The sequence below is a fragment of the Podarcis melisellensis genome (assembly GCF_964234715.1).
Source record: "Podarcis melisellensis genome assembly, chromosome: 16".
Taxonomy (NCBI): Eukaryota; Metazoa; Chordata; class Lepidosauria; order Squamata; family Lacertidae; genus Podarcis; species Podarcis melisellensis.
Genome location: NC_138533.1, coordinates 1623852 through 1640630, shown reverse-complemented (window position 1 = coordinate 1640630; position 16779 = coordinate 1623852). Strand labels below are relative to the sequence as shown.

Here is a 16779-nt window from a genome sequence, read left to right as displayed (position 1 = left end):
GTCATGCTGGCCACATGACCCGGAAGCTGTATGCCAGCTCCCTCAGCCAGTAAAGCGAGATGAGCGCCGCAACCCCAGAGTTGGCCACGACTGGACCTAATGGTCAGGGGTCCCTTTACCTTTACCTGTGAAACGTGGGATGTGGGTGGCACTGTGGTCTAAACCACTGAGCCTCTTGAGCTTGCCGATTGGAGGGTCGACGGTTCGAATCCCCTTGACAGCGCCAATAAAGCGAGATGAGCGCTGCAACCCCAGAGTCAGCCATGACTGGACTTAACTGTCAGGGGTCCTTTACCCTTTACCTTTACCTGTGAAATGCAGCTACCCTTTTTATTTTGGGTTTTTGTGAGGCACTTCTCCAATCACTACATGTGTACAAAAATGTATGTATACGGAGAAACTGTGTGTAAGAAAACATACACTAGTGAAAATGGCACGCCAAAGGGAGGGCACGGAGGCAGCAGCCCCTCTCCCACTCTCTGATCTTCTAGCACATGGAGGTTCCACATAGGTTAAAGACCAGTGGAATGTTAAGTCCAGCCAAAGGCGACTATGGGGTTACAGCACTCATCTCACTTTCAGGCCAAGGGAGCTGCCGTTTGTCCACAGACAGCTTTTCGGGTCTCGTACCAAGAAGGACTAAACTGCTTCTGGTGCAGCAGGACAGGTGCCAGAGAGCATGAAAATGACGTTCATCTTACACATACCCATTGGCTCAAGAAATTGCATGGCCTGTGTGTGTGCCAACTTTGGGCAGACTGAAATAAAAATATACGTAACCTCATGGATATTAACCACAATCCCCGTACACCTTTACCACCAGGCAATGACAACATTCTTCAAAGGGTTAATTTACCAAATGTTATTGAGACAAATAGCACAGCACATAGCATGGTGCCCAACATACACACTGTAAAGTCTCGTGAGATCTAGAGCAGGGACCAGATATGATACAATGACCAGCTAATTAATGCACTGTTGGCTTCTGTGGTCCTACAGCACCTTGAGCTGGGCTGGGAGGTCCAGATACTTGGCTTTCTACACTTCAGCAGCCACAGACCTAATTCTATACCCAGAACTCATTGAAGATCACTCCCACCATTGCAGTGTGAGTATGGTGTCTGGCATCAAAGCCAGAGGTTTCCAGCACAGGTTTTTGAACAGCTTCTACCTTGTAATAGCAAGCACAGGGGCCAAGTGTTGACTGGACTGTGGCCAAAAGAGGATCTCTGTGAGCTACATGAGGAGGGAGGCATTTCCAGGCCTGGGGGAACCCCAGAGTTTGCAGATGTACAAAAATCTGAAAGCAAAAGACTTAATGGGACACCTTCTCCCCCCCCCCAAAAAAAAAAGAGAATCAACCATATGAGGATTATAGAGTTAGCATGCCAAAAGGAAAATGGAGAACAGAGTGAGGAGGTTGTGTGTGTGTGTAAATGTAAGTGTAACATTCTGATTGGAATCTAGAACTGCAACATATTGTTGCAGGACACATTAATCCCCCCCTCAAGTACTTCAAACAGCAGAGGGTGGAATCTGAAACTTTAAAAAGAGAGGCTTTGAGCATTCTAGAGTTCAGCCGCAGACAGGTCCAAGAAAGACGCTCGATATGAGAGATCTGAAAAGCTGAAGGCCAGTGTGCAGACAATAGGTTGGGGAGAAATGGAGCCTTGGTTTAGGAACATGGGTCGCTGCCTTTTCCCCCAGCCATACCTGGAGGTGCATTCAGGTGTTGAAGCTGGGACCTTCTACATGTGGAGCAGGTGTTCTACCACTAAGACATGGCTTTGCCCAAGTGCTGCATTCTGCTGAGTCAGATCATTGGTCCTTCTAGCTGAGGACGGTCTACACTGGCTGGAAGCAGCTCTCCTGGGTTTCAGGGAGGGGACATTCCCAGGTCTACTTGGAGATGCTACTTTGGGTTTAACCTGGGGCATTCTGCATGCAAAACAGGTGTTCTGTCCCTGAGCTAGGACCCTTTCCTGCACCATATTTATATGGAAACAAACCCTGTTGCATCCATCCCTTTCCCATAAGCAGAAACCCATCTGCATTCCAGTCCCAGTTCATGAACTGCTTCATTCAGGTTGATCAATCAGTGGCAGCATCACCTTCCTCTTAGTTTTGTTTAAAAGTGGAACGTAGGAGTGCCAGTTTTGCTGTCATATTTACTTTGATACATCATGAGCACAAGGTCAGGATTGCTAGCACAGTCAAGAGTCCACTACCCTCTTACACAGAGCAGCCCAAAGGGAAGTCTTTTTTGACACCTAAGGAGAGATTGAGGTCTAGCAGTTGGATGACAGATGCTATCCTGAGCATGATGTCGCATCCATTCATAGACGGTCTCTCTCTTGCTTACAAGCAGTCATGGATGGGCTTACTAAAACATTTATGGGATGTAAGTCTGAATATTTATTTATTGATGTCTTGTCCATTTCAAAAGCAGAGTCTTCCTTTTAGCCATGTAATTGCATGTTAGAATGGTTCTGGTTACATGTTGCTGCTGCCCACAATGGCTTCCATTTCAGGAGAAGAGTGGTGGGCAATCTTTCAATCTCTGCCAATCTGCCCAATTTTTGGGTGGATATCTCAAGACTCCACCCCCCTCTTTGCTTTCTCTTTTGAGGCATGCAGAAAACTCCATTGTATGGACTGGCCTTCTGGAGAATAGTTTGCTCCATAGTCTACAAAGCCTTGGATCGTTCTCCCTTCCAGGGTTCAGCTTCAGCAAGATATCCTCAAGCCACTTTGGAGTGAGGGCTTCCAGCCATTTCAGAGCGAGGACTTTGGAGTGAGGGCTTGTAGCAGAAAATAAGGTTTCACAATAAAAGGAAAGAAAGGGAATTTTTGACCATGAAATATTCTCTTCTCTTCTGTGCCAAAAAACAAAAACAAAAGGTAGCCTTGGCAAGTCCCAAGTGGTGCTCAGAGGGTTTGGCACATCATTTGGTTTTTGGCCCCTGCAAAGGTGATGTATCTTGACAAAATCCCTCTTTCTGGATCCTGTTGGGAAACAGAATTATATTTATAAATCAGATGGCATATTGGGGCTCTCCCATAGAAGAGAGGACAGACTTCTTCCCCTCTACTAGATTAAAGGATCTACCCTAGATTGAGGGTAGATCTCAACTGGACATGAGGAGAAACATATTGATGGTAGGACCAGTTTGACAAAGTGAACAACTATCTAGAGCTGCTGGAGCTCTCCTTTGTTGAAGGTCTTGAAGGAGAGGCTGGTCCATGACTAGAATCACACACAAACTTATTTGCGTGCATATATTTGTGCAAAAAAATCACCACCATTTGATATATTTTTTAAGCCCATCCAAAATATCATGGACCTTACCGGGCCTATGTGACTTCTTCAGAAGAATTGTCCGGGGTCCTTCGGATCTGGTCGTAAATAGTCGTGACAAGCCGTTCTTTCTGGGGGCTTCTCTCCGCATTATTTTCCCGGAGACCTAGGGACTAAATGCAAATAAGGAAGAAGTTTGTTTGTTTGTTTGTTTTTAAATGATGTGGCATTTGCTGAGAATAAAAATGACACCCGCCCCAACACTTGGGAACATAGGAAGCTGCCATATACTGAATCAGACCATTGGTCCATGTAGCTCAGTATTGTCTACACTGACTGGCAGTGGCTGTCCAGGATTTCAGGCAGAAGTCTCTATTGGGAATCTGAATTTGTGCAGCTTCATACAGAGTCAATTAGGGTTTGGCCGACAGCCAAGGCAATGTAAAGGAATGTAATCTGCCTGGTGATACAGAGGCATGGAGACAGCTCCATGATTGGTCAAGCTCTCACAGGAATAACGATTTATGGTCTACTAACTGGAATGTGTTAGAGTGGTGAGTGTAGGAGTTGGAGGTTGAGAGTTGTGAGTCGTGTAAGAGAGAGCTAGTTAAAGATCCACTGTATATAATATACGGAGCCAGCTGTTGGGCTCAGTGGTTGGGCTCAAATGTCCTCTTCTGTCACAGAGCCAGCTGTTGGGTTCAGCAGTTAGGCTCAAATGTCCTCTTCTGTCATGGAGCCAGCTGTTGGGCTCAGCAGTTGGGCTCAAATGTCCTCTTCTGTCTCGGAGCCAGCTGAGACGGCTCCTGAGTTGGATGAGGAGGAGCGAGAGGGACTGGCAGAAGAGGAAGCACTGGAAGGTGTGGGAGAGCAAGGGGAAGTGGAGGCAGGACTCCCTGATGTTGGGGAGCCCCAGCACCACTCCAGCTCTGGCACAGAGGGAGAGGGCACACCATGTTTAGCCGCTCAGGACAGGAGGGGGTTAAAGCGTAGGGAGCAACACAGGTATGAGATTACCAAGACTGCTCTGCTGGAGGCGGAGCTGAAAGCCCCCACTCCCGGGATCTGTTGCCGATGATTTGGACGATGATTTGGACGCGTGAAGAGATATTCTGTACTTTGTAAATACTTGTACAATAAAGACTTTAAATACCACTACCGTCAAGCTGAGGGATTTATTGCGAAGGGCAAACCTCCCCCCTTTACATCTTCATAGGCCAGTAGCTAAAGAAGGACCTGTGAGGTCCTGCAGTGATATATTCTGAAGTTCAGCAGACCCCCATAGCCGAGCCTTCAAGGAAGAGTCCATAGCCAAGCTTTTGAGGAAATAATTCCTCTTTCTGCAAAACAGCTCTAGGCTGACCTGGGCTTCCAGCCGGCAGAGGAGAGGCCCAGTGGGGGGCCTCAGGACAGTCTCACCTTATTGTTACCTTCTGGGGGGCTCCTCCGAAGGATCTCTGCATACTGGGGGTCAGATGGGCTCTCCTCCACTTGCACAGTTGGAATGGTAACTTGGAAGAAGAAAGAGATCGAGAGAGATCTGTGTGAGAGAGATCCTACATTGCTTTAGGTGGGGACTGTTTCAGCCTGAGGACCACACTCCCATCTGAGCAACCTTCTGAGGGCCACATGCCAGTGGTGGGTGGGGCCAGAGGGAAAGTGGGTGGAGCAACCAATGTAAACGCTGCCTTAGGCTACTTTCTGCACAGACTCACAAACCAGTCTCTATCCTCTACCCAGGAAAGAAAGGGGGATTGCCTGATTCCAGCCAGGCAAAAATACTGTATATGACCTGGGAGCAGTACTGATGTTAGACAGAGAGGCCTGGGGGGGCACATCTGCCTCCTCCCCAGGTCTCAGGCTCCCTGCCCTTCCATTTAAACATAAATATTGTCTAATCTGGTTGCTCCCCTGTGACAATAACAACAGCCCAGATTGCAGTTATTAAGGATGGGGAAGTTTTTGTCAGTGGGGAGAGACACTTATGAGGAAATTTTCCACAGGCAAAATCTTTCTGTATCAAGGAGTTCCTAAAGGCACAGAGTTTTTCAGAAAAGATGATGACCCTTGCATTTAGCTTGCACTCCATTTAATTTCTTTATTCACTTAAGTTTTATCCAGCTCTTCAGTCAAAAAGCCTCCCAAGAGCAGCTTCCAGTTCCACAGAAACACAACAGTCCCTGCTCTTGAGACTTACAGTCTAAAACAGTCATGGCTCAAAAGGAAAGTAGATTGGGAGGGAAGAGGAAATAAGCAAACTTGGGTAAAATTACTTAACTCCAAGTTGTTCCAATGACCAACAGGGGTTGAAATGTTCTGTGATTCGTGAGTTTCTTTAAGTGTGACGTAATTAGGGTTGTAGGGGAAGGACTGGAATACTTCAAACAAATGTTTGGCTCACCAGCTTCTGCTGATTTTTCATTATTGATCCTCCAGCACCAGAAGGCAGCCCCAAGACTCAGCACTAGCAGGACGAAGGTCAGCACGACGTAGCCTGACTTGGAGAAAGAGGCCTCGGCTGTTGGGATTGAGAAGGGTGCACAAGGTCAGAGCCAGCTTGCAAGATCTACTACACACACACACACAATTCCAGCAGAAAAACCCCTGCTGCTGCTTTTTGTGCCGTTCCTGGTAGCTCACAGGAAGAAACAAGTGTGTAGATCACACAGCAGCTGTAGAGCATTACCCGGGTGCTCACAGCAAGTACACAAAAAAGGGAGGACTCTCGAATGTCAGGCAGAGGTTTTGGAGAAACAGAAAGGGAAAGAGAGAGAGAGAGAAACAACAGATCAACAGAGGGATATCTGATAGTTTTATAGACCATGCACCAGCTACAGAGAAAGAGTTATTGCAAGGAGAGATGAAATTACAGAGAAAGGTAAGGAAACAAGCTGGGGTTAGGAACTCCAATGGTAAATCAGGAAATAGAAAGGGAGAAGTCTAAGGGTAAGGGAAGCCAGGAAATCTGTCTTCTTGGCTTTGCATGATTTTGCCTCTCTACACAGACACCTGGAACATTGTTACAGGGAAATTGGATGGGAGAGGCTGAAACACACACACACACACACACACACCACGAGCCTTGCCTCACCATGAGGGAAGGACAGGGGGTCTTTGCTGCACATTACCAGAACCTCATTCATTTAGGTTCAAAACTCCATTCACAAAAGTGCCTGTCTAATCAGAAACTCCAGAGCCCTGACAGCAGCCCCGAATGTCAAGAAAATCAAAGGCATGGCATCTGCAAGGGAGGCTCAGCTCAGTTTGCAGAAGAAGCTCGCGACTCCCGGCTGAGCCCCAGGTCTCCAACAAAGGAAAACAGGGAAAGTGAATTGCTACATTTGGTATTATGTAGCAATTCACTGATAAATGTATCTACGTACGGGCTCAATGGGAAAACTTTAGAAATTCATAAGAAATCACATTGTTGTATCAATCTTCTCAATTCCAATGGCATTTAGGACCCAGGGAAGCAAGGTATAAGGGGGAAGGGTGAGAGAGCCCACCATAATCCACAGGTGTACAGTCACTCCTGCAGGGCCTTCCAAATGAGTCACAATGGTAATATCCTGCCCCAAGAGTGTCAGACAGATAACCATCTCAACCACAATGCCTACCCTCCCCATAGAGGGATGAAGCCCGGACAAGACAAAGGAGTGTATTTGACTTGACCAGGGAAATGTAAATACTTTCCTTTGCACTGTATTTGAGTGACTGGGGCATGCCTGGATCTCAAGTTATACCTGAGACCACACCTTTTCCTGTGACATATCTTCGATGTCTCAATGATGCTTCTGGAAATGTCCTCTGGGAAACTTGGGGAACCTTTAAAAAACTGATGTAACCATTGATCGGGGCTTATGGCTGCTTCCTCTTTGTGGTGGTGGGAAATCTTGTTGCAACAACAAAGATCAGGCCGACTGGCCGCTGTTTTGCTTCTATCTCCTGGCTGAAGTCTCTTGCTTGCGACTCCCGACCTGAACCTATGGGAGTCAAGGCTAGCCAATTGTGGGGTGCTCCATTGACTCCCTTCTAAACATAATCTCCTCATAAATTGTGGGCCTCCTATATTTGATTATTGACCTTGCAGTGCTGTTAAACGTTTCATAGCTCTTTCTGATGAGATTTTCGCCCATCTCCCAACCTCTTTCTATTTATTTATTTTTCAACAAAGTGAACAAGGCTGTGATCGTGTAAGGGAATTGGCCATAAGCTTTGGGCCTGCTGTACTATAAAATGATCAAAACCTGAAGTATAAAGGAAAGTATGAACAATGATTTCCCAAGTGTAATTTGTTGAAGTTGTGACAAGCCCCACCAGCGGTAGCCCCAGGGGAAACACGACTAATAATAATAATAATAATAATAATAATAATAATAATAATAATAATTTATTTGTACCCTGCCCATCTAGCTGGGTTTCCCCAGCCACTCTGGGCGGCTTCCACAGAAACCAAAAATACACTAAAATCATACATTAAAAACTTCCCTGAACAGGGCTGTCTTAAGATGTCTTCTGAATGTCAGCTAGTTGTTTACCAACATCAAGACACTCGAAAACCAAAATATTACCGTGTTTGTGTGTGTGGCATTAAAACATCCAAACTACACAACAAGGCCACAGATCAGGGTACCTGGCTCTTTTTGGAGTACAACTCCCATCATTCCCAGCAGGACACTGGTCAGGGATAATGGGAATTGTAGTCCAAAAAGTTTGGGAAATTGAAATTGAAATACTTTATTGTCACTTGTACAACTTGTATACAGTGAGATTACAGGAGCACCCCCCACTCAGCTCTCTTAGTCTTAATTCCCCTTATTTACTGACGCACACCCACCAAACCCAACAGTCAGTTGCCCTGTTGTTCTCTTTTCATTCAGCAGCCTAACAGCCCACGGATAGAAGCTGTTCTTTACCCTGTTGGTGCGACTAATCCTGCTTCTATATCTTCTGCCTAAAGGCAGGAGATCAATAAAGTGCCGGCCAGGGTGTGAATCATCCCTGAGAATTTCCCTCACTCTCCTGAGGCGACGTTCTTCCGTGATTTCATCCAGCAGATTCACAGGACAGCCCATAATATCTTGTGCTGTATTCACCACCCTCTGTAGGCACTTCCTATCAGCTGATGTCAAACCAGGGTCCCACACTGTGATGCAGTAGGAAAGGACACTTTCTATTGTGGACTGGTAGGAGATCTAGATCAAGAAACCTTGCCGTATAGATAATTAAAAGCCAAAGGCCTGATGGAAAAGGAATTTTTTTGCCTGGCACATAAAGACATGCAATGATGGTGCCAGGCCAGAGCCTCCCCGGGGAGAGGAACTTATAACTTGCTTTGTGTGGATGATAAAGCTGGAAAAGCAAGAGAAGTATTTTGAAAAGTGTTCCGTGTGGGGGGAAATTCCCTTTTTAAAAACAAAAACATCTGTACCTCCACTCTGGCAGATCCTTTGCAAGTCAAAGGATACGATCTTGTGCTCGATGGGGTTGCTGGCCGTGCAGGAATAGGTGGTGTTCAGGGAAGCAGGAAGCAGCGAGAGGCGGAGAGTTTTGCCATCGGGGGAGACCTGGTATCTGTCCGAGCTCCCGAGATCCCGGATCGGGTTTCCTTTCCTCCAAGTGACGTTGACCTGCTCCTTTCCCGGAGAGAGACACTGGAGCGTCACATTGCACCACTTGGACGTGCTGGAGACCAGCTGACTCTGTATCCGTGGAGTAGAGACGGGTTCTGGGTGCCAATGATGAGGGGAAATGAAAAATGATATGTGGTGGATGTCAGCCAACATGAAGTTTGAACAGATGTCATAAAGTCCCTCTCAGGAATTGGGACCCAGGGCTTTCCAAATAGGACATTACATTTCTGCCTTCTCACACAGGAGCCAGATGAAATCTACACTCTGTTTCTAAGCACAGTAAAACTGCAGACTCCTGCATTTCAGAAATCCCAGGCATGAGTTTGCAATGCTTTAATAAATCCAGTATCCAAAGCACAATGGAGGAGGGGAATTAGCTCTCCCACTTCCTCCCAACACCTAAATATTTCTTAATAATGAGCTGCGGATAATGTTGGTCCTGCTAAAAGACCAGATGAAATTAACACATTTGCCTTTTTAATTTTGTGCATCAATGTTAATTTTCATAGGGATATAAGATCCCAATTTGTCTCCACAGTGCTTCCCAAACATGTGGAAACTCAGATGATTTTTATGATTCTGTTTTAATGGCAGATCCTAAGATTACTGAATTTCAGTAATCCAAAGCTTACTGAAAATACAGCCAAGATCCTTTCCACAGCCATCAAAACTAGGCCACAACTGTTAAAGGAAAGATGAATGCAGAGTCGAAAGTGCCCGCATTTTTTTTAACTACATTTGATTGCTCATCAACTCTGCTTTACTTAAAAATACATAATGTGTGGGTGCATAAATATATATACATACACATACTCTTCTACTGTGGTTGTCTTGAATATTGAGGGGGGAAACTGTCAAATTCTCACTTTCCCAATCTTAATTTCAGTTCTATACATCAGTTTTAAAAATATACACATTTTTAAATGCAATTTTCCCTAAAATGCATTTTGTATGTTACTGTAACTAATATTTGCATTTTTAAAAATGGAAAACCTACCCCAGCCTAGGCATTTTTGTCCATATTACTTGGCTAAAGAACTGCATCGCAAAATTCAGAGAAGGGCAGATTTTGAAGGATGGCTGTGTTTTGGCACTCATTTCTTTCTGAAATTCTGCAATACTGTGAACAGATCCCTTGCTTTGATAACCCTATCCTGTATCTGGTGTTTATGTATTGTCGACTGAATAAACAAAAGTATACTATTCCTGTTAAAACAGGGAGAGAGATGGCAATTTCCTTGGGCTAAAAATTGAAATTCTGCTGATTATTTTATTTTTAATATGCATGAGTGGACATGACTAACTCAGGCTCATTAATTCCCATGAGTCAACATGGAGTATAACTTAGCTGGATACAGCCTAATGACCCACCATAGACCATGAGGCGGAAGATCTGATCTTCAACGATAGCTGGGAATAACTTCACTCGAGCCCCAAAGACACCACTGTCATTCAGCTCCAATGCCTTGATCCTGAGCGTCTCATTGTACATTTCTATCCTCTGCTTAAACCGGTCACCAGGATCAGGCCGTTCAAATTTCCCATCCCGAAACAAAGCCACCAGCAGCGCTGGGCCAGATCCAGCCCGATAGCTCCACTCGATCTCCTTCAGTTTGGCCTGTGGACCAATGTTCACAGAGAGGGCCACCGAACATCCCAGGACCCCGTTCACCTGGCGAGGAGGGGTGTGTGACTGGCCAGAGATGAGATCTGAGGATGATACAGAAAGGGAATGGAACAGTAATAATCAGAGAAAAGAGATCTATGCACAAAACATAGGGGGTTGTGGGGCAGAATTATTTTTCTTCCTAGCCCTAGGCTTAGAGTGTTGGAAGACATAGCACAGTCTAAAAGAAAGTACTTTTTCATGCAGCACATTGTTAAACTACAGTGGTACCTCGGGTTACAGAAGCTTCGGGTTACAGACGCTTCAGTTTACAGACGCTTCGGGTTACAAACATTGCCCCAGGATAAGAACGGAAATCATGCACCATCAGCGCAGTGGCAGCAGGAGGCCCCATTAGCAAAAGCACTCCTCAGGTTAAGAACTGTTTCAGGTTAAGAATAGACCTCTGGAACGATTTAAGTTCTTAACCCGAGGTACCACTGTACAGGGTTTGCTCCCACAAGAGGTAGGTCACCAACCTGATTGAAAACTGAGTCTCCAGTGTTGTGATAATACTCACAACCATGATATTTTAGGCAACAATCCAGCTAGCTGACTCTGCAGAGCTAGCAGGCTGGAGCCAGCCACTTTTTTTTACTCAATAGAAGAATTTCCCATTGAATATACCGTTAAGTTGGATATGAATGTTCGAAATATCTGTGTTTTATGTTTATAGTAATAGTAGGGGCTGCCACCCCTCCTTACTCCATTTGCCAACCCTTCCACGACACCTAGTCAACTCCTACCCCCTTTACATCTGACCAATTCCCCCTGCCTTTATACCCCACCTGCCCCCTCAATTATCCCCTCACAGAAGAATGGCAGATGCAACTGATGGACTATATGCAATTGGCGGAGATGACTGGCAGAATCCGAGACCTGGGAGAAGAAAGGATTGAAGAAGATTGGAAGAAATTCAAGATTTATCTACAAAAACATTGTGATTTAGTGGAATGTTAAGAAGGATGCTTGGTTATAAATAATTGGCCATCACTAAAATAGATCAGAATTTGATGATAAGAGAGATTAAGAGAAACAAAATTTGTAGGAGAATTTTTTTTTTTTTTGTATTTAAATAAGTGGTTATAAATTTGGAAATAAGATGATAATTTGCTTGACAAAAATTTATTAATGATGCAAGTGGGAGCGGGAGACGTGAGGAAGTCTAAGGATGTTATGAAATTTTGTAAAAACAAAGCAACACTGTCTATTATTATTGTATTTCTATTCTAAAAACTCCAATAAATATCTATTAAAAAAAAAATTAAATACCTCCAAGGAAGGGGAGTCCACCATCTTCTGAGGCAGTCTATTCCACCGCCAAGCAGCTCTTACAGCCAGAAAGTTCTTCCTAAGATTTAGTAGAAATCTCCTTTCTTATCATTTAAATTCATTGGTTTGGGACCTACCATCTCAAGCAGCAGAGAACAATATTGTTCCAGATTCCATGTGACAGCCCTTCAAATATTTGAACATAGCTGTCATATCACCTCTCAGCATGGGCGTAGCCAGGATTTTTATGGGGGGGGGACTTTTGTTAGGAGGAAAGAACCAACATGATAGATCAGTTAGTTAAGTAAGCTGCCCTCTTGCCCCCACCATCTTGGCTACACCCAAGACTCTCAGCCTTTTCTTCTTCTTCTTCTTCTTCTTCTTCTTCTTCTTCTTCTTCTTCTTCTTCTTCTTCTTCTTCTTCTTCTTCTTACCCCGCCCATCTGGCTGGGTTTCCCCAGCCACTCTGGGCGGTTTCCAACAAAATATTAAAATACAATGGTCCACCAAACATTAAAAGCTTCCCTAAACAGGGCTGCCTTCAGATGTCTTCTAAAAGTCAGATAGCTGTTTATTTCCATGACATCTGATGGGAGGGCATTCCACAGGGCGGGCGCCACCACCGAGAAGGCCCTCTGCCTGGTTCCCTGTAGCTTTGCTTATCACAGGGAGGGAACCGCTAGAAGGCCCTCAGTGTCCAGGCAGAATGATGGGGGTGGAGATTCTCCTTCATTCTAAAGACACCCAGCTCCCTCAACGTCCCCCTTTATCATCTGTGTAGCCCTCCTCTGCATTCAGGACATGGAAAGTAGTTACTTACCATAGACCATGAGGCTGAAACTCTGTTCTTGAAACTGTGCCATAGTAAACCAGATGCGAGCATTGTAGATCCCACCATCATTCAACTCCAGGTCTTTGATCCTCAGTGTTGTCTCGTCCACCATGTCCAGCTGTTGCCCAAACCGGTCAGAGGGACTTGGGTGCTCCAGTTTCCCATGACTGAATTCCCCCAGCCAAAAGCCCAGGCCACCCCTTTGGGGTAGAAAGTCCCATTCCATTTTCTCCACTGTTACTGCTGAGGATACATTTACAGGAAGCAAGATTGATTCTCCCATGATTCCGTTCACCAGATATATTGGATTATCCATTCCATGACTTAAACTTCCTATTTGGGGTGGGTGAGAGAGGGGGAAAAATAGTTGAGGAAATAGCCCCCTCTGATGTAATTAGCCTTGAAATAACCCTTCTATTCCTGGTGCCAGGTCAATGAGAGGGCTGGGAAGAGATAGCTAGATCTGTGCTGCAATTAGGCTCTGGGGAGACATATGTTGGATGCATTGGGAAGCTGCTCTAAATTAAGGTTACCAGACAGTCCCAGGATTTACAAATCCATCCCCTGACAAAATCCATTGAAGTTGAAAAGTGTCCCCGGATTCATTGAAAAAAATCTGGTAACTTTACTCTAAATCGTGTGTGTAATGGTTCTAGCGGTTGCTTGTGCGTAAATCGGCGCCACGCTTGGCTGGGTTACCTGGGTGAACCCTTTCTGTCCGGACAGCCACTCATCCGTGGTTGCCTCAATTGCTGGCCGAATCTGTCAGTGGGCGTTTCTTGAACTTCTTCCAGCAAAGAAGCCTTCTGCGCAGGGACGGTGTGGGCAGCAGAGGACCCGTGCTCTCCCCGCTGGTCTCCGGCAAGGAGTCATGGAGCCCCCTCGCCGATTCCCCCATCTGCCCCCCTTATCCACTGGTGCTACGCTGATTTCCTTCCCCAGAAGATGGGCTGCCTCTCTCCCTCCTGGGACGCTCTCCGGCATGCCTCTGGAGCCCTCCGTCCTCCTCTGGCTCCGATGGCAGCTCCCTGACAGTGTGTATGGGATGGTTAGGGGTGGAAGAGGGCCCTTTGCAGGCAAATATACAGACACACCCCACACATATACTATACCATGGGTAGGCAAACTAAGGCCCAGGGGCTGGATCCGGCCCAATCGCTGTCTCAATCCAGCCTGCAGACGGTTCGGGAATCAGCGTGTTTTTACATGAGTAGAATGTGTCCTTTTATTTAAAATGCATTTCTGGGCTATTTGTGGGGCATAGGAATTCGTTCATTATTATTTTTTTCCAAAATATAGTCCTGCCCCCCACATGGTCTGAGGGACAATGGACTGACCCCCTGCTGAGAAAGTTTGCTGACCTGTGCACTATAGTAATGCCCTGTGGGGTACAATGCAGCTTATTGGGGGTGGGGGAGGTTCCCAGGGCATGGGGTGAAGCCTTTTTTGAGCAAGTGCCCCTATACCTTCTGAGAACTCTGATTCAGACCAGAAGTGGGGTGAAGCCTTTTTTGAGCAAGTGCCCCTATACCTTCTGAGAACTCTGATTCAGACCAGAAGCTTGAAGCATTTGAGGAAGAGGACTTTGAATGGGAGGAAGTGGGAGCTGAGATTATGGAGCAGAGCCACCCCTTCCTTGCTCCCCACATATCCTGAGGAGGCGGGAGACCCAGAGGCTGCTTCTTTCCTGCCCAGGGGGAATGAGCAGGACACAGAGGAGCTATTCCAGAAAGCGGGAGGACATAGAAGGCCATGCCTACTTGGTGATGCTTGCAATGAGAAGGTGGCTCACCAAGAGGAAAGTTTAGGCTCAACACTGGCTAAGAGGAGTGCCCACCTTCAGGCCGGGGACTCCAGGGATTTCTGTCAGTAGCTGGAAGGTTCTCCACCTCTGCATAATAGCTTAGCAGGTGAGTGGGGGAAATTCTTCGGGACTCCCAAGCAGGCCCAGAACCCTCGCTAGAAATCCCAAACTCTTGAATCTCATTCCTTGCACCAGAAGCAGATGGATCCTTGCTGATTCTTCCTTTGCCTTGTGGGAAACATAAGGCTGGATTCTCCTCTTTCCAAGCAGCTGAGTTTAAAAACATCAGCCACAACAGTGGGATCTATCTATCGGCTTGTTTCTCTTGCGTATTTAGCAGATTAGTTGCGCTGCAGAAAGTGTGCTGGGGAGACCACAGGTTCAGAAAACAACAAAGAAAAGCAAAAATAACTTTTGCTTGCCTTTAATTACAAAAACAAAAACTCCTCCTACATTAAATTACCTTACATCTATAAGTATGACCCATTCACCAGGGTACTGAGAGAGGTAGGCACTGTTCTTTATATACTATACCCAATTGCTGACAGAGCTTAATTAACACAACTTAACAGCACCTGCTATACTGATTCACAGTATACATATCTTGTGAAACAATAAGGAACCTTAATATTTAAAGAAACCATTCAACAGTTTCTTGCCTTGCTGTGCGTCTCATGGTGGTCTTGGGCAGAGGCCAGGACGTCTAAGCAGCATTTTGAACTTCTGGGCAGAGAAGAAAGTGGGAAATGGCACCAGCCTTCCCTTGGCCAATTATTTCCCCTTCACAAAAGACTGCATTCTCCCCCCGACATTTGCAAAGAGTTCCCTCCCTCCCCCAAGGACTTACCGAATGAAGTACAGATCCAAGGAGTGAAGAGAAGGATGACCTGGAGGCTTCTGCTCGGGACTTCCACAATCATTTTGGCCAGGAGCGAAGAGGGCTTTGTTTTCAGCCCAATGCCTTTCCTACAAGGGCTCGCCCACACTTCCTCTTGCCCTGCGCCTAGAAAGTCGGGGTCTCAGCGGTTTCCCACTTGCGCGCTCCTTTCCCAGGTAATTCCCACGCTATAGCTCTAAATCAGAACAAACTGCGACCCCCCAGGAACCCCGATTGTTGCTTGCCCCGATTGAGTGCGCAGCCTTTCTTCTCCTCTAGAAGATGAGAGCCTGGTAAGGTCCAAAAGAGTCTTCTGGTGCTACTTCTTGTCGTAAGAGATTGTGCCATTTGCAGGGCCGAGTTATCAGTGGCGCCATTTCAGCCTGAGCCAGGCTTTTAAAACCGGATCGCCGCATCCCAACTTGAGTCAGACGTTTCTGCATTTAGCATAGCACAGGGGATTTTTAAAATATCCTGCATGCAGGGCTGGCCCGGGACTCTTTGCCCCTATAAATAAACCCATGCCCCCTCCCGCCGCAACTTCCTGCCCCCCACCGCCGCTGACCACTCACTACCCAGTACTCAGCGCTAGAAGATGCTCTCTGCCGCCGTCCCCTGCTCCTCCTCCGCTGCGCCCTCTCCAGCGTACACAGGACATATTAAAAGCGAGGTATGGTAGTGGCTGGCCCGTGACGCTTTGCACCTTTAAATAAATCTATGCCCCATCCAGCCCAAAAATCCTGCCCCACACCGTCGCTGGCCACTCACTACCCAGTGCTCAGCGTTAAAAGATGCTCTATGCTGCCGTCTCCTGCTCCCCGTCCGCTGCGCCCAATACATATTAAAAGCGGAGAAATTTGAGACAGGACGGAAGCGGGCGACTAGGAGTCGAGGCTGCTGCTGGACCGGCATACCGGCGCTGGGCTAAATCCGAGACCCCCCGAAAAAATCTTCCCTTCCCTCTCAGCGCAGGACTGGAGCCTCTTCAGGATTTATGGGGGGGGCAGAACCTCAGTTAAGTATTTGTATTGATTGACTTATTTGGGGGGCAGTTGCCCCCCTTGGCTACACCCACGCCCGCTTTCCAGACGGTGTTTTTATTTTCCTTCTCCATTCCCGCTCTTTCTTTCCAGATCCTGGTCTCTCTCCCTCTCTTCTTTGCTTATTTCCCCCCCTTTCTTTCCTCTGCAATTCCTCGCCGGTCTCCCTCGTCTTCGTTTGCATGTCATCTTTCTTTCTGTCTTTCCTTCTTTCCTCTCTCCTCTATCTGCTTCCCCTCTTTCCCCTTTTCGTCCCCCTTTTCTTTCCCGCCTGTCGCATTCTAGCGCCTCTCTTTTCCCTTTTATACACGCGCGCAGCTGCTTGAATGAATTTTTAGTGTCACTATGCAAGTCCCA

The 16779-nt window shown here is 46.5% G+C and overlaps 3 protein-coding genes across 4 annotated transcripts in view; all 3 read right to left on the bottom strand.

Moving 5' to 3' along the window:
- Positions 1-15845, bottom strand: part of LOC309358395 (T-lymphocyte surface antigen Ly-9-like) — a 111482-nt gene extending 95637 nt beyond the window's left edge. The window contains exon 1 of the mRNA XM_081891400.1: positions 15353-15845. Within this exon, the coding sequence (XP_081747526.1) occupies positions 15353-15425 (73 nt within the window). The 5' untranslated portion in view covers positions 15426-15845. The remainder of the gene's footprint in view (positions 1-15352) is intronic.
- Positions 1-16779, bottom strand: part of LOC309358546 (SLAM family member 9-like) — a 40423-nt gene that overhangs the window by 12821 nt on the left and 10823 nt on the right. The gene's annotated exons all lie outside the window — the stretch shown is intronic.
- LOC309358858 (SLAM family member 5-like) lies at positions 836-12984 on the bottom strand (the record flags this gene model as incomplete). Its single annotated transcript, XM_081892128.1, has 7 exons — positions 836-3006; positions 3350-3471; positions 4718-4809; positions 5700-5816; positions 8730-9026; positions 10303-10641; positions 12690-12984. 6 exons carry the CDS (start codon positions 12982-12984, stop codon positions 3355-3357), a joined length of 1257 nt encoding a protein of 418 aa, XP_081748254.1. The 3' UTR covers positions 836-3006; positions 3350-3354.